Source organism: Sorex fumeus, unplaced genomic scaffold, assembly GCF_029834395.1.
Source record: "Sorex fumeus unplaced genomic scaffold, SorFum_2.1 ptg000047l, whole genome shotgun sequence".
NCBI lineage: Eukaryota > Metazoa > Chordata > Mammalia > Eulipotyphla > Soricidae > Sorex > Sorex fumeus.
This window is the reverse complement of record NW_026606104.1, coordinates 51,873,480-51,896,399: the sequence shown is the minus strand read 5'-3', so window position 1 is coordinate 51,896,399 and position 22,920 is coordinate 51,873,480. Positions and strand designations below refer to the sequence as shown.

Genomic DNA, 22,920 nt, shown 5'->3' with positions numbered 1-22,920 from the left:
GAAGGTCAGACCCGCTTTGGGTGTGTGCAGAACAAGAGCCCTAACTGCTGGATCATCTCTTAATCCCTGCCTTCCCTCCTGTTTTGTAACAATTTCTGTGACTTATTTTTCCCCTCCACATTTCGGGTGCTTATCGTTAAGTTCTATTTTATAGACAAGGAAACTGAGAAAGAGAGGTGAAATAAAATCCCTGCGGCCACACACAGTCAACTCTGCGGGCATTCAGCACCCTGATCCCAGAGTTCTTATCAGGACATGTCTGGAACTGAGTGGGGGGTCAGGCCAGCTTTCGGGGGCGCCTCTCAGGGTCTCTTTCACAGCCAGGCAGACCTGGCCCCTGAGCTTTCTGACCTTGGCATTGTGGCTTGCCCTGGCTGTGCTGGTCTCCTTCCTCACCCCCCTTCGGGGATCTGACACAAGTCCCCCTTCTCCTGGCTTCGAGGCGGGGGCTCATTTGAGCGCATCCGAGATCGATGTTATACACGAGAGGTGCAAGTGTAAAGCTGGCTAAAGAGCATAATAGAATTTATGGAAATCGCTGGCTCGCACCATAGCCCGAGCAATGATGGAGGTGATTATTAATTAATCATGGTCTTGGGGGAACAGTATCAGTGCAAGGAGTAATTAAAATGAAGCATTGTACAGTTGTACCGAATGATGATTTATGAGCCTGAGGAATTGCCTGTCTGCCCTCTCCCCTCCGGCAGGCTCAGTGGGAAGGATTAACTGGACGGATTGTTTTCAACAAAACCAGTGGCTTACGCACGGATTTCGATCTGGACATCATCAGCCTGAAGGAGGACGGCCTGGAGAAGGTGCGTGGGCTCTGGAGAGGGAGGCAGGCACGGGGCAGGCTGCAGCAGTAAACAAGACCCACCCCAGGCAGGGGTGTTGGGGAGAGGGTCCAGGGTGTGAACTGACCCGTGGAGCCAGGCCTTGATCCTGGAGAAGACATGAAGGCCAGGTCAGACTGAAGGGGCAGAACCCAGGGGTACACTCCCAGCCGACCCCAGACCAACCACTGTGACCCAACCTGGGGAGGAATGAGAGGCCGGTGGGGTGGGCAGAGGTTCTACTGTGTGGGGTGTGCTCACCCCATGGAGGCATGCAGGCAGACCAGGCGCCACGCATCAGTGTATGCAGGCATGGGCCAGTCTGACCTAGGAGAGAGGATGCAGTGTGTTGGGGTGGGGGGGTTCTGAAGGCCTCAGTGGAACTTTCTAAGTCCTCCATGTTTTCTGGGGAGGTTGGGTGAGGAGAGCACCTGACTGGGGGGTCTGGAGTCTCCTCTTTGGAATCCACGAAATGTTTGTTACAGGGCCTGGGAGCTTGTGGCCTTTCCTGCCAGAATGAACTTCACAGCTGAGAATAGGGGTTCAATGGGCCCTTGTTTCTCGGCATCCCCTGGAACACACATTCTCCCCCTGCAGGTAGGTGCTCAGAGCACCTCCCCACCCCTGGGAGTGGGTGTCTAACATCAAAGACAGGAGGGTCCACCCATCACCTCTCCTGCCCTGCTGGCTCAGGCCTCTTCCTTGGATTTTTCTCAACACCCTGAGCTGGTCAGCCAGGGCCTCCATTCAAGCCATCCCACCATAGAGCACCCCCTGATCATCCTTCTCAAGCACAGCTCTCTCCGCTCAGACATGGCTCCCGACCCTCACTTCTTAGGATCTCTGAGAAAATCTCCAACCTGCCTTCCAGGCCTAACCTCCACTCTTCCCCACACCTGATCACCCCCGCCACACCTCCCACCTGGTACCGTGGGTACAAACAACCATAAGGAATAGGCACTGACTCTGCTACACCTGGACAAAGGTTGTCAGAGGCTCCTGGCTGCTGCTCCTGGCCTGGAGACCAGGCGTGTCTGCTGCTGGGCATTTGGTCCAACTGTCCTTCCCCACAGCACATGAGGACACCAGGGCAGGCGTCTCAGGAGAATCTTTCTGGCGAGGCTTCTGTTGTTGGTTCAGCCGCTGGACCACTGTTTACCCGATGCCCCCTAGATCCCCCACCGAGGATTGCTATGGGGCCCCTCGTGATGTGCTTGTCCCTGAACTCAGCCCACTTGAGAGAAGAGCCCTCGAACGCCGCTTCTCTTGGTTCCGGGAATCCACGTAGACCGAGCCGCCAAACCCCCACGCTCGGCCACCGTGCTGCCCGCTTCCTGCCTTGCTTGCTGCGGCCAACTCCAGCCAGTGGCTTTGGGAGGATTAAGGCCGCATTACCCGGCCTAATTACATGTCCCCCTGCTATCTGCTCTGCACAGCTCTCTTAATGGCATGTTTGCACTTGGCCTCTCTGTTTAATTGATTAAGCTTCCTCAGTACCCCCCAGCTGGGCCAAGTGAAGTGGGCTGCCAGAACCTTTCATGAGACACAGGAATGTGATGGGGACCACCCTGGGTAGAGTGGGGTCCCAAGGGCACTGCTCAGAACACTCAGGGTTTACATCTGATTGCTTCCTGGGAGTCTTGGGTCTGAGAGCCACCAGACAGACATCCTGTCCCCTCAGCAAGGAGGATGCTGACTTAACAGAAGTCACGCAAACTGCCTGCAAGCCAGAGATATCCAAGGCCCCAGTGAGGGCCACCCACGTTTGTTCAGTGGGCCCCCAGACTCCTCAACACCAGCCTATGATGACCCCTGAGTCCTCTTGGTCACTCAGTCAACTGGTGGTCAGAGATCCTCCTGGCCCAGACCTGCCAGGAGTGAGCCCTGGGCCGGGCCCCAGTGAGTGAGCTGCTGTGTACCTGGAGTTTCCCCTAGCCGTGGGTGCCCTTCGGGCTTGGTGTGACTGTGACGGTGTCCTAGGGCAGGACCCCCGATGCTCCCCAGCCAACCTCTCTCCTGCATTTTCTCCTCCTGTCTTGGCAACAAGTGGGCATGCAGCAGCTGGACCCTGGGCTCTTTGTGTCCTCGGGAAGGAGGGAGTGACCCTTAGAGTGGCAAGCCATATGTGGGGAGAACAAGGAGCCATGAACTCAGCCTCCCTGTCTATCTGTCTGTCTGTCCCACAGGTCGGGGTGTGGAGTCCTGCTGATGGTCTCAACATCACGGAGGTTGCTAAGGGCCGCGGCCCCAATGTCACCGACTCGCTGACCAACCGGTCACTCATTGTCACCACCTTGCTGGTAAGAGCCGGTGGCTGGGCCCACCCCCATGCAAAGCCTTTAGCAAGATGTCTGGGAGGCGGGGTGGGATGCTCTGTAGGAAGTGGGGACATTCAGGAGGTGTTCAGAGAGCAGGAGGGGCAAAGTCCCAGCCCTCCTCCACTTCCCTGCAGCCCCCAGCCTGGTCAGCACACTTCTTCTAACCGAGCGGACCCCAGAAATGGCTCCCCAGTCTCCTGGGCCCCCGCAGCACCAAGCCGCTGGTCTCTATGACCTCCCCATACATCCCTCCTGGAGGCCGCCCAGGTATCCAATGGCTCAGCACAGACTCTGCCCCAGGGGGTGGGGACCAGCTGGTCACTCTGCCCAGGGGATTCTGACCCAAGGGCCTTCAAGGATGCTTGGGCTTGGCCTGGTGGCATCTCCTTGGGAGACATGCCTGAGGGTCTCCAGAGCAGAGGAGCCCCTGGTAGTGGTGACCAGGTACATCAGGGAGCTACTGAAGGGAACCGGGTCTGCGTGTCACCAAGCTTGGCTCTTCTTGGGGGCCTGGGTGAGACTCGCGCTGCTGCTCCTGCCAGAGCCAGCTCGGCCAAGCCATACTGGTGCTGCCAGACCCTCCTGCTCCTGAAACCAAGGCGTTGGCTCAGGGGCCGGTAGGTGGGTACTGTGGTGTACTCAGGTGGGGAGGTGCTCGCTGAACCCCATTCTCCAGGAATCTCCCTGTAACATGGGGGTGCCTGTCCCCAGGATGCAGAATGTTGAGCGAAGCCCATGGAGACCTACAGGTGCTTCTGGGAACTCTGCAGTGGAAAGCCTGACCCCTCTTTTAGGGTACCTTTCCCCAAAACCATACATCATAACTGCCTTTGTTATTGACCAACTTCTCATTAACTAAAATAATCTACCCAATAGCAGACTGTTAAAACTAGTAAGTCAAAACATCTCATCAGGAACAGGGGGAAAAACTGTAGAATAACCCCGTGGATTCTAAAGGAACACGTAAGAAGAATCCAGGACTGAGAGTATAGACTGGTGCCTGATGAATGGAATATTGCTGTGGGTAGAGATAAAGACGGCAAAGAGAACAAAATAAAAGGCTAAAGGGAAAATAATAGAGAAGGATGGAAATAAATGGATGAGATGAAAAGGAAAGCCATCAGAGAAGGGATGAAAAATTAAATAATTAACAGCTCTGGCTAGACAAGGTGAAAAAAATGTAAAATGTCAGAAAGCAAAGGATAAAAGTGTGACAAAGCTAAAATATAAAAGGGTAAAAATAAAATAGTAAAAGGGTGGTAAAAGATTAAAAGCAGAGCTGCATAAAATGTGAGGTATAAATAAAACACTTTCACAAGAGGAGATTTAACCAAGGTGAAACTGATCAGCGCTCGGAGATTAGGAGAGATGATGGGACGTGCTGACGTGATGATGGCCCCAACCGGAAGAGGCCAGGAGAGGCCAGGAGAGGCAAGTGACCAAAAGGAGGTGGAGTGCATGGCCTGGCACTGCCCAGGGCTCTGTGCTAGATGGAGGGCAGGGTGGCATCCCAGGACAGACTTCCTCAGACTTGTCTCTATCCACAGAGGCAGGATCCAGAGATATCCCTGCCCTGGTGGCAACTTCCGGCCACTCTTCATTGCTCCCTCAGAGATCTGGCCCCCATGTCTGGCTAGCACTCAGGAACCCCCGGGCACAGGGAAGGGAAACCCCTTGTGATCCCGAAGTGTGACCAAGTCTGGTGAAGAGCACAGACTTTGGGGGCTGTGTTCTGGCTTTCCCCCTGGGCTGGGTGACCCTGAAACCATGCTTCACTGCTCTGTGCCTCAGTTTCCCTGTGGAAAAAGTGGGGATTGTACCTTCTCATTGGTGCTTTTGTCTGAATGATTAATGTCAGAGGCATGGAGACTGTTGCCGTCTCAGCAATAGCTGTGGTGGTTTCTGGGGTCCCAGTGCATTGCCTGCTCTGGGCACAGACAGAGCCCTGAACTGCACGGGAAAACCACCAGGTCACCCAGAAGAATGGGGGCCCTGAGTACTTAGCCCTTGAACGGGGAAGTCCTTAGCCTGCCCGGTGCTGCCTGAGTCCCAGACCCAGGTGTGGTTAATATCCAGTGTCCCTTTGTCCTTCCTGACTGGTCCCCAACAGTACGAGGGTCTGGGCCTCCCGAGTCCACCTGAACTCTAATCCCACTGTTACATGAAGCCCAGATCCCAGTCCTTCCCATACTGTGTCAAGGTTGAGGTCAACTCCTGCCCGCCCTCCCACACTGTCCTCTGCAATTGGACAGGTGCTTGATGCTTCCACAGTTCCTGCCAGCCACCTCAACCTATCATGTTCATGGTGGGTCACCTCACTGTCCTGCAATCTCTCCCCCTGGGGGACAGAAAAAGAAGCCCCTCTGTCCTAGAGGTGGGGTTGGGAGGGTGCTCTCTGCAGTGTCAGGCCTGACACTGTCCTGGGCTGTCCCGAGTGGGGATACCCATTCCCACACAGAGCCTGGTGCACGACGAAGACCTACAACTGGTCCAGCAGCTCTGAGGTGTTGGAAGTCTCAGTAAGGTCTTCCCGAACCCTGGGGTGCCCTCTAGTCACCCGATGTGGGGAGTCGCTCAGTCTGACCCAGCCCAGATGCTCTGGCAGGAAACCCAAGCCCAGACTTTCCGCCTGAATTCAGGGCCAGCACCTCCTGCCGAGAGCACTGGCCCCTGCCCGGCTGCAAGTGCGTTGTCAAGGCAACGGCACTTTGATTGACAGACAGGTACCAAGGATGGAGGTCAGGAGCATCCAACTGCTTTGGTTCCAGAGAACAGGACCTGCGGAGACACCCTGAGAGGGGCTCCTCCTCCTCCTCTTTCCACTCCGTGGGTCTGAGCGTAGCAGAGAGCAGCAGTGTTGCAGCTGCCCCACCCCAGTTCCCACCCTCAGGGTCGTTGCAAAGGTGCCTTCCTCAGTCGGGTCCAACAGGGGTACAGAGTCCCTGGCCCCTGAGTTGTGGGTGGGTGGGGGGCCTGTCCCATGCCAGGGCCAGAGGAGTTGGGCAGCCTGCCATTCCCCCTGCTTCCCTGCCCCCACCTAGCACTCCCTGGCCGGGCCCCAGCCTCTACTCAGCCTCGAGCTCATGAAACATTCATCCACCCAAACCTCAGCTCACACACCGAGAAAACAGCCGACTCGCTCCTGGGAGCCCCACGTTTGAAGGTTCAGGCTTCTCGGAGCTGCTGGAGTGAGCAGCGGCGTTGGCATGCAAGCAGGGATACATGTGGGTGTGGGCCTTGCGCCGGTGTCCGGACATGCATCAGTGGCTGGGTCTTTGCCCTGTGGACTTCATGACCCACATAGGCACCAGCACCAGGCAGGCGGAGCAGACAGCAGAAGAGGGAGAAACTGAGGAAGGTGGAGGCCCAGGCAGGGTGAGAACTGCAAAGCTGGCCCCAGTGGTAGTCTGTGAGGCAGGGCAAGTGAGGATGTGGGTCAGTCCTGCCCGAGTTCAAAGGCAAATTGGTTCTTCTGGTGCTTCCCCCGGCCGACTCCACACACCACACCCAACCCTGCTTTCTCTCTGGCATCAGTGATCAGACAGACACAAGACCAAGAACCCGGGCAAGGAAAAGCCAGAACCGGTTCTATTTCTGGACCCCTGTTTTCTGTGACTTGTTGAAGAGAAATATTACTGCTGCTCCTCCGGCTGCTCTCCCAGAGCTATAGGAGAGCGTGAAGTTAGGAAATTGAGGGCACCTTCACTGAGCAATCGATTAGCAGCCCAGAGAGCTTGTGAATTGGCTGTCTGGACATTTCCAGTAATAAATTGTGAAATAGTCCATGAATAAGTAGTTGGCGGAGTTCAGAATTACCCCCTAGGAAATGTTGCCGGGCTGCAGACACATCGCTAAGCCGAGCACCGTTTTAATGCTCTGGGCTTTGGCTGTTAAATATGTATGCCGTCCGCAGAGCACTTCCCGAAATTAATGGCATTTTACAGCTGCTCCGAAGGCAGCGTATTTATATGGAGATGTATAGATTCTGGGGCTGTGGTGGCTTCCCAAATGAAGTGCTAATTTTAGAGGCTAGGCCAGGGAGGGGCACACAGAGAGGGTCAGGAAGCGAGCTGGCTCGGGGACCTTTCCTGAAATGGCCTTTTTGCTGCCAATTCTCATTTTGTACCTTTGGTGCCGTTGGACGTTGGTCTTCTGGGCTGGAAGGCTAACTGCCCTGACGGGCCACTTGGCACCCAGGGAGAAGGAGGATATTCGTAATAATGATAGGAATCATCATCATAGTGGCAGCCTACCTTTGGCAGCTTCTTCTGCATTTGCTTTCCATAGATTTACTCATTTCATCCTCAAAATATTCCCGTGGGGAAGGTTTGAGTGTTAGCCCCATTCTACAGAAATAAGTAGGGCTTATCCGCGAATCTCTGTGTGGCCAGTTGCCCCAGGAATAAAGGCACCTTCTCTCCTGTTCTCCCCTGAAGTTCACCTCGGGGCCGCCATGTGTCATGGTGCTGGTTGTTCACTGCACAAGAGCATCCCCCAAGCAGAGGGCCCGTGACTGAAACCCAACCAGGGTCGCTCCCCAGGCCCCATGCCAGGGCTGCGGTAGCTTCTTCCCAGAGACAAACTTGCCCATGGACAGTGTCTGCCCCAGCCAATGTCCCCTTCCCTCCAGGGAGCCCCAACACCTTCCTGGCCAGCCTTAATTGTGGAAGTAAGGTCACGGGGAGTCACCCCAGGGTCACCCCTCGTGACCGGTCACTCGCTTTCCAGGAGTCAGACTCAGGCATGACTTTCTCAGACTCCTGGAGACGCGGCAGCCCCCAGCCCTTCTATGAGGAGGCCCAAGAGACTGCTGGATGTTTAGAATTATCCAAGCACAGGGAGGGGCTGAGATTCTGGGGACCGAGGCCGGCCAGAGAATGGGGACCCCCACTCAGCAGGGTTTGGCCAAGGCTGCCGTCGTGGGGTGGGCTCACTATGCCCAGGTCCTCGGATGCCCCTTTGCCAAGCCCTAACATCAGAGGATGAGCAGGGCAACTCCTGCGCTCCTCACACAGGTGTGTCTTGCCAGCTGGTGGTAACAGCCAAGGCACAGGGGGTGGGGGCTGAAACAGTTTGGGGAAGGTGAGAGGCTGAGGAAATGTGGGAGGGGACTTAGAGCCACCCCCTTGTCTCCCAGTGACCTTTCCACTCATGTGTTGCCCGAGGCAGCATGCAGCCTTTCCTGAGCCTCCATCTGTCTCCTTGTCCATAAAACCGTGACAGTGTCACCAGTCTTGTGTGTTTGTGAAACGAGTCTGACCCCCAGGTTGCTGTTTGCCATGGAGCCCGGTGAGATTGAGGCCAGAGCAGGCAGGACGCCCACCTCTCTCTCTCTCTGTACATCCCACCGGGGATGGACGTGGCCTGCGTCTTTCTGCAGCTCCCATTGCCTGGGGCTGCCACCCTCTGAGGGTGCCTGACCCCACAGCAAGGTGTTGGGGGCCCAGCCTGGTCTCTCTGGCTCTGGCTGAAGGCAGGGGCCGGGCCCTGTGGAGGGGGGCACTCTCCTCCCTGCTGGGCTGCCCCTGTCCTCACAGCCTCACCGGTCACTCCTCATGCTGGCATGTCCCTGAGCGGCCGCAGCTATTGGGACTTTCCTGGCAGAACCCAAGAGACACAGTCTGCCCTCAGGAACTGACATCAGAGACATGCTGGAGGTCCTGGAGGCCTTCACTGTGGGCTGGCAGCAACCCCCTGGGTCAGCTCTCCACAGATTCCCAGCCCACCTCTCTTTCAGTGGGGAGAGGTTGCACCCTTTTTTCTTTTCTTTTCTTTCCTTTTCTTTCCTTTTCTTTTCTTTTCTTTTCTTTTCTTTCCTTTCCTTTTTTCTTTTCCTTTTCCTCTTCTCCCTCCTCTCCTCTCCCCTCCTCTCCCTTCCTCTCCCCTTCTTTCCCCTCCTCTCCCCTTCTCTCCCCTCCTCTCCTCTTCTCTCCCCTCCTCTCCCCTCCTCTCCCTCCCTCTCCCCTCCTCTACTTTCCTCTTCGTCCTCTCCCCTCCTCTCCCTTACTCTTCCCTCCCCTCCTCTCCTTTCCCCTCCTCTTCCTCCCCTCCCTTCCCTCCCCCTCCCCTCCCCTCTCCTCCTCTCCCCTTCTCTCTTCTCCTCTCCCTCCCCTCCTCTCCTCCCCTCTCCTCCCCTCCTTTCCCCTCCCCTCCCCTTCCCTCCCCTCTTCCGTCCTCTCCTCTCCTCTCCTCTCCTCTCCTCTCCTCTCCTCTCCTCTCCTCTCCTCTCCTCTCCTCTCCTCTTTTTTTGTTGTGCCAAGGTGTGAATGCTGTTATCTTGGTAGGAGCAGGGGCAGTCCCAAGGCAGTGTGTCTGTCTCTGTGTCTCTTGGCCCTGCCACGGAGAACCTGATCCCCAGGAGGCCCCGCCCTGCCCATCACTGGGAGCACTCTCCTGAGCCACATCCGAGGCCAGGGAAGTCTTTTTAACATGTCCTGGGGATGCCAATGCTGCTGACCCAGGGACAGGCATTGAGACGTACTGGCCTGTGCACCTGGGACAGCAGGAATGGGTTACAGGTGTGACATCGGAGCTCACCCCCCATTCATCGCCCACTGGCTGTGTATTCTTCACAACCCTTCCTCAAGCAGGGCCCCCCGCCAGCATGTGGCCATTCGTGAGGCTCAGAGTTGGGTCTGGAAAAGGCCCTGCCCTCCCCTGACAGAGGAGAGCAGCCTTCTCTGACCCCCAAAATATGATTTCATTTTTATTGGGGGGCAATGTTTTGGGCTGCGCCTGGCTGCGCTCTGTGGCTCTTCCTGGCACTGTGCTCTGGGGTCTCTCCTAGAGGTGTTCAGGGGAGCAGGTGTGGGGCTGGGCTGGGGCTGGGGGTGGTCGGGTGCAACCTGTGCAAGATGGGTCCTGCCACACAGGCAGGGCCTCTGACCCAGCGCTCCGGCCCGGCCCCCAGACCCAGGCTCAGCCCCTGCCCCTTCCATCCCCGCAGGAGGAGCCCTTCGTCATGTTCCGGAAATCCGACCGGACCCTGTTCGGGAACGACCGGTTCGAGGGCTACTGCATCGACCTGCTGAAGGAGCTGGCGCACATCCTGGGCTTCTCCTACGAGATCCGGCTGGTGGAGGACGGCAAGTACGGGGCGCAGGACGACAAGGGCCAGTGGAACGGCATGATCAAGGAGCTCATCGACCACGTGAGTGGAGCCCAGTGGCGGGCAGGGCTGAGAGACACAGAGATGGCACAGGGCCGAGGGACAGCCTCGCCCCTGCCCTCCAGCTCCCAGCCACTCCCTTGCACCCAGGCACGTGAGCGCCAGCCCCTCTGGCTCAGGGCCCTTACTGCAACCGTGGAAGCTCGCTTTGGAGGGCTCCCCAGAACCCCTCTCTCTTCCCTCCATGAAGAGCCATTCGAGGCTGCCCCAACCATGTGGGTGAGGGCCCCGTGCCACGGCCTTCCCCTCAGAGTGGACAGAGAGGTCCCTGCGTCTCTGCCTTGAGCAACGTTGGCAACAGGGAGGAGGCAAGTGATGCTCGGGGCATGGTTGGCAGGAGGGCCTCTCCGGAGCTGGAAGGCGCTGAGGAGCCATCTTGGGGGCTTTGAGGCAGAGGAGCAGATGGGACTGGGGGCACAGGGGCCAAGAGGGAGGAAAGCTATTGTCAGGGGATCCCCCAGTTGGTGCTCAAGACCTGACCCCTTCATGGACCGTGAACAAACAGGGCTGGCCCCGGCCTCCTAGTAGATGGCGTTCAGTGTCCTTCTGCAGGGAGCCGCAGCTTCGGGCCTCGGCCCACAAGTTTGCGGGGCAACAAGCACACAAGAGCGGAAGGCAGGCGGTGGTGCCAAGGCTGAGGGCCTGGCCTCAGCTTTGACCCCTGATGGATGCAACCTGGAAAATGCAGTGACCCGGAAGAGTCTCAGTGCCTCACTTCTAGCAGCTGCCGAGGGCCCATGGTCGAGGGGAAAAGCAGGAAGCATTGTGGACGGGGGTCTGCCGGTGCTCACTGGACTCTCCCTACCTCCCATCCCGTTCAGAGCATCTTCTCTCAGAGACCTGCAGTGAGGGCAAGGAGCCGATGCTTCCAGACCTCCCCTTCCCTGGTCCCCTGGCTCTGACCGCCCAGAGGAGGAAACTGAGGCAGGGAGCAGTGGTGGACCCCCTGCAAGTAGCAGGGGTGGGGTCTGGGGGTGGGGATCCCCTGACCCATAGGGCTTCCCCAGGACAGAGGCAGCGGGTGCATTTGACACTCACTTGGACATTCTTCTGAGAGGTGCTCTCCTTGGTCAGGGGGTCCTGGCACCACACAGGAGCTCGGAGATCAGGAGTGAGGACAGAGGCAGAAGTCAGAGCCAGCAGGGCAGGCAGAGCCTGGCCTAGACCCCAGGCAGGAGGAGCACAGTGGGGAAGGGCGGGAACTGCCTACTTGCTCTGTGCTCCAAGACTAGTTTCTTAACCTCTCTGTGCCCCCAGAGTCCATGATAACAACAGCACCTTTCCCATTCATTCATTGCAGGACCATGCCAGCATTCTCTGCACTCACTCTTACACTGTTGATTTTAGGATTCTGTTAGGCTTGCGAGACTGGGAGGGGACAGTTTGGAGAAGTCCCTTTCCCTCACTGCCAGCCAGTCCCCTCCTGGGACTGTGAGAAGATTCACTCCTGCCTCTAGTGTGTTCCGGCTTAGAGGGATGCTCGGTGGGAGTGAGAAGTGAGGAAACAGCCCTGGCACATGGGCCGGGTCTAAACGGGAGGGAGGGAGTGGTGTTGTCACCGTATTAGTGATAACGGTAATTACCATGGAAATCACTTGGCAGCCTCCAGCTCATTGGCTCCCCTGAGGCCATAAGTGGATATGGGATGGGGGGTGGTGGGGGGTGGGAGAGGATGCAGGGGGTCTGAGTCTGCCAGTTGTAGAGACGCGCCGGCCTGGGGCTGGCAGGGGCAGGGAAAGCCGGGACCACATGTGGGCATGAGCGGGGCTAGGAGTCTTGTGCCAGCTTCAGCAGCGGCCTGAGTGCTTTGAAGAGGCTTCGATCAGAAGCACCCAGCAGCAGCCAGACCTTCCTCAGCTGACCCTCGGCTGGAGAAAGGAGGACGCCCTGCCAGGGGTCCCTGTGCAGCCCAGTATCCATCAAGGCCACAGGGGCCTGGCGGGACACGCAGGGGACCTTGTTAAACCCGAGTTCCTGCCGCTGATGAGCCCATTCATCCTAGCTTGGTGCCATTTTTAATAACATCATAACCATTTATTAGTGCCATCAGATAATTAGTCTTCTCACTAGCTCATGGGAAGCCTGGTGGAGGCCCGGCAATATGATCACTTCCTTATTAGGAAGCTGCACAAGACGTAAAAATGATGGATGTCCACCTTTGCAAGTGTCTGTCCCCCAGGGTCCATTTGGAGGTCCTGGGGGTGGGGAGCCCCTGACCCATAGGGCTTAGGAAGTCCTTCCCTGTCACTCTGCTCACCTCTGTGCCCTGTCACGCATCTTCCTGGGAACGGGGCCTGAGGGGCTGAAAAAAGGGGAGGGGGGAAAGGTGCACGCTCGCAGGCTGATGTCCCAGCCTCCTCCAGGTCACCTCCAGCCAGGGAAGCAGCAGGCAGCTCCATGGCACAGCGCCTCCTCCGTCCCCGCTCCGATTTTTACTGCCTCACCCTCCTCTCCCCTCACCTATTTTCTCGCCCACATGCCTGAATGACTCCCCTGAGTCTTAATGACTTCAGAATCCCAGGCAGAGGGTTCCAAATTCCAGGTCTGGCACATTCCAGAGAAGTTGGGAGAGCTGCCCAACCTTCTGGCCCCCGTTTCCGAATCTCTGAAGTGGGGGTGATAAAGACACTCGCTCGCAGGCTCGGGAGAAGATTTTTGGTGATTCAGCATCCAGTGCCGGCCACCTGCACTCCGTGAGAGTGGGGCATGTGGAGGGGGAGATCCAGAGGCAAGGCCATGACACCATCACCCAGACGGCCAGGCAGGGTCTTAGTTCTGGTCTCAGGCACTGGTACTCCAAGGTGAATCCTGTGCATTCTGGAAGATCCTAGGGGCAAGTTAGCATCCTGATGGGACAGGGCAGGGGAGAACAGAGAAAGGCATCCACAGGTGGACCCTTGTCAGGGCAGCCAGGTGCTCAGAACTTTGGGCAGCTCACATGTGCCTGTGGGTGCCCAGGCAGGCAGCTGGAGGACAGGGGAAGGTACCGCCATGCTGAGATGTGCCCCTCTGCCCACAGCTGCAGGTCCAGAGCCAGCAGAGAGCAGCCTGGACTCAAACAAACCAGTCCAAGAGCAGATGAGGAGGGGGCAAGATGCAATAAGGCCTGGGGGGGTGGTGAGAATAGAAGGGTGTCTAAGGTCAGACGCCTGCACCCTGCCCTGGATTCACTCATTCTGCAGAAATCTCTGGAGAGAAGGCTCGTCCAGAGATGAACTCCACAGAGGACACCCCAATTTAGATACCCTGACTTCATTAGGGGCTGATTTTGGAGGGGTGGGGCAGGATTTGGGGGTGGGGAAGCCAATAGTCAGACATGTCCTCCAAGTGCGACTGATGAACACATCGAGTGAGGCTTGAGATGCCTTATTCAGTGTGTCTCAGGACATCTTTGGTGTGGACATAGCTGAGGGACAGGGGGACCCTCCACTTCCTAGCTGTCTTTGATTCCCACGATGGCCTGGGCGGGGTAGGGTGTTGTTGCTGTGTCGGGGAATGGTTGTTGGGGGTCTGATGTGGAGCACGAGGGGGTTCTGAGCTGAGCACCCCGTGGTGTGTCAGCACCCCAGACCCACAGTGGCTGGAGTGGTGGAGCATCCACAGTGGACGCTGTCACTATCCTCTGGGACAAGCACCAAGTCAGCAGACACCTGACATTCACATTGCCATTGATTCCCCTGCCCAGGGACCTGAGTCTGACCTGGGAGCATGGAATGGGGGTGATGGGCACCCAGCAGAAGGGACTCCTGTGCTGAGACTTAGTGAAGGAGAAAGAGATGTGGGGAAGGGGGCACCTGCCTGTGTGGGGGTGGTGAGGGGCTCACCTCCCTGTCCTGGCCGGGGACCCCCAGCAGCTGCAGAACTATGCATACAGACCCTGGTAGGACACACATCTGGGGGGCCTGTGGGGTGTAGGGAAGGGGGTTCTTTTGAGAATGGAAAGCGAGGTGCCTCCCTCCTTGTGCACCCCAGCAGAAATTACTGATGAATTGTCCTAAAAGCCAGACATAGGACATGACACCGGAAGCAGAGGCCCATGGCCCTTCAGTCAGCACTTTGGGATTTCTGGCATCTGTTGGCATCTGCTAGGTTCATGGTGATTCCCACATCACCCATGGCCTCAGAGCTGATGGCTCAGTGTGGCTGCTGACTTTTGGATCACCCACAGATCTAACCTCCCCAAGGTTCAGGGGGACTTGGTGTGCACCCCTAAAAACCATTTATGCAGCAGGCCCTAAGGGGGTGCTTGCTGGATGCTTGCCTCCTAACCTTACTGTTCCTCCAGCCTCACTAATCATTCATTTCTTCAAGAACTGCTTTCAGAAAGATAGTCCGAGGGGTAAGACACTCGCCTTGTGTTCAGAAGACCCTAGTTGGATCCCCGGCATCCCATATGATCCCCCAAGCATTGCCAGGAGTGATTCCTGTGTGCAGAGCCAGGAGTAGCCACTGAGCACTGCTGGGTATAACTCAATGTCTGACCCCTACAAAGAACCACATCCAGCCAGTCCCTGCTTGTAATGTGTGAATGCAGTAGTCAGCCATATAGGTGGGGAGCCCCCTGAGCCTCAGGAGCCCCCATCCATTGTGGTAGATGAAATGGACAATCTTCTGTAAGCCTATGAATAGTGGCAACTGCACAGTCAGGGCAAGCGTTCTGAGGGTGCCCCGGGCCTTGGCCAGCTGTGTGACAGCTATGAGTCGCCACTCTATATGATGTGCCAGTCCCCATCTTCCTGTGGCTGTGGGGTTGGCTGTCCCGCTCACATCCAGAGCCTTCCAAGGGATACTTTCTGGAGCCGGGAGCTGGGTCATCCACCAACACCCACTGTGACTTACTTCCCTCATGTCACTTGTTCTGAAATCTGCCAGCTGGTTCTAAGGACATGCTGGTTTAGTCTCTACTGGGCCCCAGGTGTCCCCATCCATTCAGTTCCCATATTTCCACTGAGGCCCCACCAAAAGCCAGGGTCTAGGCCAGAATGACGCGGAGAATCTCTCAGCTTCTCTAAATCCAAAGCTAGGATCAGTGCAGGGAGAAACCCCTGTGCTCCAAGGGAGCTCCTCCATTGCTTCTCAAGTGGGAGAGTGAGCACCAGGGAGACCTGCTTTCTTCTATTTGTCTGGGACATAATGTTTGAGCCCAGGTCTCCAGGGAAAGGAGACCGTAACTAGACCAGAGACCCCTGAGATTATAATATCCAGCACTCCCTTCTCATAAAATATTACTCAGCACCAGAAGCAATACCCCAGGTAACCTCCACTTTGGAAAACAGGACCAAGACTAAGAGCTTGGGGAAGAAGCTCCAGGTAGAGAAAAATGCATGTGCAAAGGTCCTGGGGTGAGAGAAAGCATGAGAGGGTGGGACCATGAGGGAGGCCAGAAGGGTGAGCAGAGAGGGAGCAGAATGAAAGCAGGTGGAGTCACTCCCCTACACCGCCCCCCCACCACCACCACCATTGGTCACTGGGAATACTTACATGGCAACAGCAGTTAATTTAAAAATCAATTTTAAGTTAATTGAAATCATTTCATTTCAAATCAGTTTGATTGTGAACTCAGTTCCTAAGTTACACAGGCCACATTCGCGTTCTGGATGCTAGAGGTCACCAATCTGGACAGCACAGAAATCTCCTGTAGTCTTGATTGTAGAACATAGTGCTGGACTCTACTGGCTTGGATCACGAATGGCTGTGTGGGACCCATGGAGGAAGAGGAGGGAACCCTGATTGCATGATGAGGCATGAGAATGAGGAAGGACTCGGCAGGGGAAGGACATAAGGGGAAGGGTGAGGGGTGAATGCCTTGGACACCACAAACTGGAGGAGTGGGTAGAGGGCTGGCAGAGCCCCCACACCTCTCCTGTAAGTGTGGGGGAGGGGGGTTGACTATGGAAGCAGAAGAGGAGGGACCCAAAGCGAAAGTGGCACATCACCCTTGTCCAGCACCATGAAGTTCCCAGACAAACCACAAATGCCCAGTATGTGCTGTCAAAGCCCCCGTGGCAGAGATGGTGAGTTGCATCAAGTTCAGGCCTTTGGGAACACACCTGGGCTCAGGGCAGCAGGCAAGGCCCAGACATAAACTGTGATGAGTGACATGCTCTGCGCTGGGGTTGACAGTTTTAGGTGGAAGAGGCTCAGCTTGGAGCCAGGTGGCAGGTGTGTGGGGCTGGAGTGATCATATAGCAGGTAGGACTTTTGCCTTACACACAGCCAACCCAGATTTAATCCCGGCATCCCATATGGCCCCCCAAGCATCGTCAAGAGTGATTCCTGAGTGCAGGACCAGGAATAAACCCTGGGCATTGTCAGGTGTGCCCCCCCCCCCAAAAAAAAACAAAAAACCAAGAGGCATTTGTATTCACTGCTTAGGGCTGCCCCAAGAAATGACTCTAAATAAAATATTAAAACACAGAAATGTATTCCCTCACCATGCTGGAGGTCAGAAATCAAGAGTTGCCAGGGCCATCCCCCCACTAAGGAAAATTATTATAATAATTGCATTTTCCATTATTAGGGGTTGTTTGAACATGACTATTTCAGGGGAGGAGCACAATTCAGCTCACTCCATGCAGCTAGTGTGGATTCTTCCATCCCAGTGAGTTGGGTGCAAGTGCTAGCTCAGCTACTGACCAGCCTGGATATACCTGTTAGCCTGATGGAGCCACAGTACCCCATCTGGAATGTGTTGATCACATTTACTGCTTCCTGGGGCTACTGGGAGGCTCACATAAGACCCAAATATAGCACACTTGGCACCACTTGTACATGAGAAGCATCCACAACGAACAGCAGTTCTTACTAGTTTAATGACCATAGGTCAGAGTTTGAGGAGCCAGGTGGCCTGGGGGATTCCTACCAGTAGGCAACACACAGAAAAGGAGATGCTGGTGGAGACCATAGCATGGAATCCTGCTGAGGCCAACAGGAACAGAGATAACAAGTGGGAGCTCAAGAGGCATCCCAGAAAGGACCCCATCCTAAGAGGAGGTTGTTAACTTGCTAGAGCTGGGACCAGGGTCATCTGTTCTTAGAACTGGGTAGGAGGTTGCTGGAGTACAAAGTGCTGAGAGTCCAAATATGGAGTTAACACTGGCTGAGTTCAACTTGCCCTAGTTCTGGTCGTTGGAGACACAGTAAAGCAAATGGCAGTGTGAAACCTCATCATGGATGGAGGCAAGTAGGAGTGGCTGACCAGATTGTTGCAAATGGAAAACCACTTATGGGCAACAAGAAGTAAGGTCCAGGAAGGGTCATCCTGCTCGATCCAGAGTTTAGAAAAAAGATTCTCTGCAAGGCTGGAGGGACTCTAGATCACCATAAGACCTTTAATCACCAAAAAGCAAACAATGGTTGACCAAGTCAAGGTTCAGTTTGTTCAAGAATGTGATTACTGTAAATATGACTGCCAAGACCTTGGACCTTCTTTACTTCTCAGTTTTCCTCTGTGAAAAATGTGGGGTTGGAATAGATGTTCTTGAAGGCTTGTCCAGTTCTGACAGTCTATAGTTTTATGAATCATTTCTCAAAGGAAACTTGCACGAACGAGAAGAACCTGCCAAGTTTGGGCCTTTCATTCTGAGTAATGAACTGAAACAGCAAAGTCTTGACATCTGTTCTGCTCTTTCAAGAGAAGTTGGAGAAAATAATGCCTTTTTTCAGGGCGGTCGTAACCAACAGTGAAAAGTAGAATTTCCTGCCTAAAACAAATAAAAATGGAAAACTAAGGGCTTCTGAAGCCCCAGGGAAAACACATATTGAATCTTCCCAGGGAGAAGATCAGGTTGACCAGTTGTCTTGCTGCTGTAAGCACAGAATATGGCAGATGTTATTTTCTTTAAGCCCTTTAGCAGACCAGAGTAACTGGTGAGGAAAAGCTGAGAACTTTGAGAGGGTATCAGCTTAGAAGGAGGGCCTGCGATCCTGCACTCAGCTTCCAGATCAATCCTGAACCACTTATGGACAAGCTTGGGCTACAAACATCTTGATTCCCTGGTCACTCACTGGTGGTCTTGTTCAACTTGTGATCCAAAGTCAACAAGGAAGATTTGTCAACATTGGTGAAATCCTTCTCACAAATCCACTCCAAGCCCTGGGAACCATCCCCAGAGACAAGTTCCAAATACATCAGACCAGAAATGACCTTGTACTCAGCCTCCCAGATACATGTGCTTTGAAGGGACAGGGCTGTGGGTAGGCTATGTCCTAGAACCAAAATCCCACTCCATCTGCATTACAGCCATGTTTCAGAGAAGACTAGAACTTCAGGGCAGAACGGACCTTCCAGGAGGTCCTACCCTCCTCCCATCTCCCAAAAGGGACTCCCTGAGCTAGAGCTCTGTGAGAGTCGGGTTCCTGCTAGCCCTGTACACCCAGCCAGCCACCCAGAGGTCTTGAGCAAGCATATGTCACTCACTCTGCTCCTTCTCTGGTTTTCCTTTACACACACTTTGAAATGAGAAGCTGCTGAACTAGGTGATAACATCTTCCCATTTCTTCTTTTGCCTCCAAAGTGAGGTAAATTCCAAGTTGCATGTGGGGAAATATTCAAAAGAGAGGTCCTACGATAATAGTTGGAAATGATCACTCCAGACAAGAACTAAGTGCTGAAAGGAGGTAAAGCAATATATACAATAACCTTTCAGTACCTTTATTTGCAACCCATAATGTCCAAAAGGCCAAAAGGGAGGGGAACCAGAGGGTGGTAGAAGGAAACTAGAGACACTAGTGGAAGGAAATGTGCACTGGTGAAGGGATGGGTGTTGGAACATTTTGATTGAAACCTAATCATGAACAACTTTGTGAATGTGCATCTCATAATGATTCAACAAAAAAGGCAAAGTCCTAGTATGAAATAATCAGATGTGACAGGCTCCTCCCCACTGTCTTGCCTGGTTCAGCCGTTCATCACATCCTTGGGATCCGAGTGTCAGTGGCGGGAGTTGGAGGAACAATGGGAAGAGCAGCATGGAGGGGGTGCATTTGCCAGCATGGGCCACGCACAAGCCCCTGAGAACTGGGATTCCCCTCATTTAAGTTCTCCCTGACTCAGTTTCTGGTTCTTATTCTAGGCTTGGTGGAATCAGAGGCAGCATTACCAGCTAGGAACTAATTTGATTAATGTCCATCTTCCCCTCATTAGACCAGAAATTCCTTAAGGGCGGAAATCATGCCTGATTGGCTCCTCTCTGTACCTCTAGTGCCTAGAAGAACTTGTTAAATAATGGATTAGACTGAGGGAGGGAGAGAGAAGAGAGGAGAGAAGGAGGGAGAGTGGGTGGAAGAGAAGGAAGGAGGTAAGGAGGAAGGCAAGTCAGGATAAAGGGAGGGATAGAACTGGGACACACCAGTGGATGTGTCTTTTAACAAAGCCTTTTCAGTGATTATCTTCAGGGTCCATCTTCTCAGTCTTGCCCCACCTGAGGATGGAAAGTGATAACTTGGTTCACATTCTATGTGCAAATAGCCACAGGAGCCCCAGGGGCAGCCTCTCAGAGGGAAACATTATTAATAAGCAAACATTTCAGAACTGACATGTGGTCTGGAAGCAAAGAAATGAAATAGTGACTCAGCCAACGTCAGTTAGGAACTCAGAGGTAAATCACAGATAAGATGAAAGTTCACATGGCCTTACCTACTGCCAAACTGAGCATGCCAGAACCAGCTTCATGGGAGCTTCGGATAGTGGCAACCATCCTGGGCTTTCTGAAGGGCTTCCTGGAAGAGGCAGCATGTTCAAAAAAGTATGAAGGATGGTAAAAGTCAAACCACAGGGAAAGAACTTTCTAAAGAGGGCTCTCCTGAACGTTTAGCCAGGAGATGAAGAAAGGTAAAGTGGTCAGTGGGATGAAGTTAAATGGAGCCTCATAAAGAAGAAGGCCTTGGGAGAGGCTGGTAAAATGAAGAATTCTAGATTTTCTGCAGAAAACCCAGGTATGCTGGACTTGTGACTGAAAATTCCAGGTTCAATGGAATTGGGAATAGGTGACTTCGCCCATGTCCCCCATGTTTCTAGCAGCTTGGCAGTCACACCCACAAGCCACCTCTGGCTGGCGCCAGATAAGCACATCAATGGCCATGATCCAGAGACTCATGTTCCTTCTCTCTCAGAAGGTAGAATAAAACAACACTGCCACAGCCACACTGCCAGACCCCAAGCCAGGTTGTTTCATTTGGGATGCCCTGGTTGGGGGCGGATGAGGCCCCACCCCACCCCAAGGAATCCAGCCCCAGCAGCCGAAAATCTCCAGAACTCAACTTCCACCATGCTCAAGGCCGCTCCCCCACATACTCAGGCCGAGCCTTACTCATGAGTAAACCTATCCCTGGACTGTGTGGCCACAAACACAACATCTCATACCTCACACCACTCACATTCCAAGAGCAACACACCACATTTGATGGGGTTTTAAGTAGAAGGCAACCAATCTTAGAGGGAAATATATTTTTACAGATATATATATGTATATATATATATATATAAAAGCACACAAGGCTTAACCCTTAACAACATATTAGTAATCTCTTATAGAAGGACTTAATAGCCCCTGGGTGAAATACAAAAATATTCACACACTCTCCTCTAAGGAAAGTTTTTTGGAGCATTTTCAGTGGTTTATTCATAACAAACAATATAAAATAAATTATTTAGATTCTTCTTTGGGGCAGGGATTGGGGTTCAAGATGGAAACATCCAAAATATGGTGTAATGGGGGGCTAGAGCGATAGCACAGCGGTAGGGCGTTTGCCTTGCACGCAGCCAACATGGCCGACCCGAGTTCGATTCCTCCGCCCCTCTCGAAGAGCCCGGCAAGCTACCGAGAGTATTCGATATGCCAAACACAGTAACAACAAAGTCTCCAATGGAGACGTTACTGGGCCCGCTTGAGCAAATCGATGATCAACGGGAGGGGTGGCGGGATTAGTGTTTGAATATTAAGTGTAATAAAATATTGTGAACTACTTTATAAAAATAAAAAAAAGTAAAATTTGAAAAAAAAAGAATTCTAGATTTTTTCAATCACTGTTGTGGGATCATACCTGGTGGTGCTCTGGTGGCCATGCAGAGCTGGGATTGAATGGGAAGCCCTGCTCACGCCTGGCATATGCTCCAGCTTTCCCCAGCCCTGGGACCATAGATTATTAATGAGGAACAGCTCAGACCAGAGATGGAGCTTTAATTATTCCTCTCATTAAGACTGATGGGCTAAAATTGATCAGCCTATGACCGTGCCTCGCCTCCCTGCCCCTTCCTTTCCTCCTTGGCGCTTTTCCTTCTACTATTAAAGAGGGCTCAGGCTTTACCTGTTTTCTCTCTCCCAGTCCTATGGCCCCCAAGGACTATTATTTTTGTCCAGCTGGTTTGGGGGGGTTTCAGAGTAAACAGAATATCTAGAATGGGGCAATGCGATTTTTTTTTAGTAGGCAGGAGAAGAAACCAGACGTCAGTAAGGGTTGTTGTGCATGATATATCTGGACGTCAGAAAAAGATTGGGACTGCCTTGGCATGTCTGTTGCTTGCTGGGCTGCGTTTCTCTGACAAAGTGCCATGTGGCAACAGACAATGCAGTACAACTTTGATAGTGCTCTGTTGTGGTGTGGTGTCCCGCTGTCTTCCCCAAAGCTCTTGAAGAACAGGAATTCCGCCTGTTTTGTCTGCTCAGCACCCTGAGCATGGCGGGGTCCAGGTTAGTGAATGGAAAAGTGCCGTTCAATGTCCCCGACCTTGGGAATGGACCACTCCCTCATCCCCCCTCCTCCGAGAAGGCATTTTCTGTCCCTTCCTGGTCTGCTTTGTTCACCACCTGTCTCTCGTTGCAGAAGGCAGATCTGGCCGTGGCTCCTCTGACCATCACCCACGTCCGTGAGAAGGCCATCGACTTCTCCAAGCCCTTCATGACCCTGGGCGTGAGCATCCTGTACCGCAAGCCCAATGGCACCAACCCCAGCGTCTTCTCCTTCCTCAACCCTCTGTCCCCGGACATCTGGATGTATGTGCTCCTTGCCTACTTGGGGGTCAGCTGCGTCCTCTTTGTCATCGCCAGGTAAGGCCAGTGTCTCTGTCGGAGCCCTGGCCCCAGGTTGGGGTGGAGGGGACCAGGTTATCCCACGTACTCAGAAACTGGTAATGGAAGGTGGGGATGTGGAGCACGCGTGGGCTTGATCCTCTCTGCTCTCTGAGATGCAGGAATCTCCAGGTTCTTCTGAAGGGCTCAGCTTCCCCAAGCTTGAACCCGCACTCCCAGTCTTAGCTGTGTCTGTGAGTGAGGGGCTGCCACTGCACCCAGGCCCCTCTGAGTGGCCTGGAGAGGCTGTGTCCTCACCCAGAGCTGGGGCAAGGGACACGGGGCTATGTCCTGCACATCTGCACTAGGATGCACAAATTCACAGCCCAGTGGAGCAGGATCCTCAGTCCTGCATGTGCCTGTCACTCAGGATAATTGTCCAGCTGTGGGTTCTTGCCCTGGGCACTAGAAACACACAGCTGAACTGGACTTTGAAAATCGGTCTTGTTTCTTATTTCTTCAAACCAATTTCTCTTTTTCTTTCTTCCTCTTCTTTCTTCTTCCTTTTTCCTTCTTCCTCCTTCCCCCATTCT

The 22,920-nt window shown here is 54.0% G+C and overlaps 1 protein-coding gene across 1 annotated transcript in view; it reads left to right on the top strand.

The window, feature by feature from the left end:
* The window catches only part of GRIK3 (glutamate ionotropic receptor kainate type subunit 3), a 197,182-nt gene that overhangs the window by 152,228 nt on the left and 22,034 nt on the right, over positions 1–22,920 (top strand). Inside the window, exons 8-11 of the mRNA XM_056123057.1 lie at positions 708–815; positions 3,020–3,133; positions 10,098–10,301; positions 22,143–22,366. Coding sequence (XP_055979032.1) covers positions 708–815; positions 3,020–3,133; positions 10,098–10,301; positions 22,143–22,366 — 650 coding nt within the window. The remainder of the gene's footprint in view (positions 1–707; positions 816–3,019; positions 3,134–10,097; positions 10,302–22,142; positions 22,367–22,920) is intronic.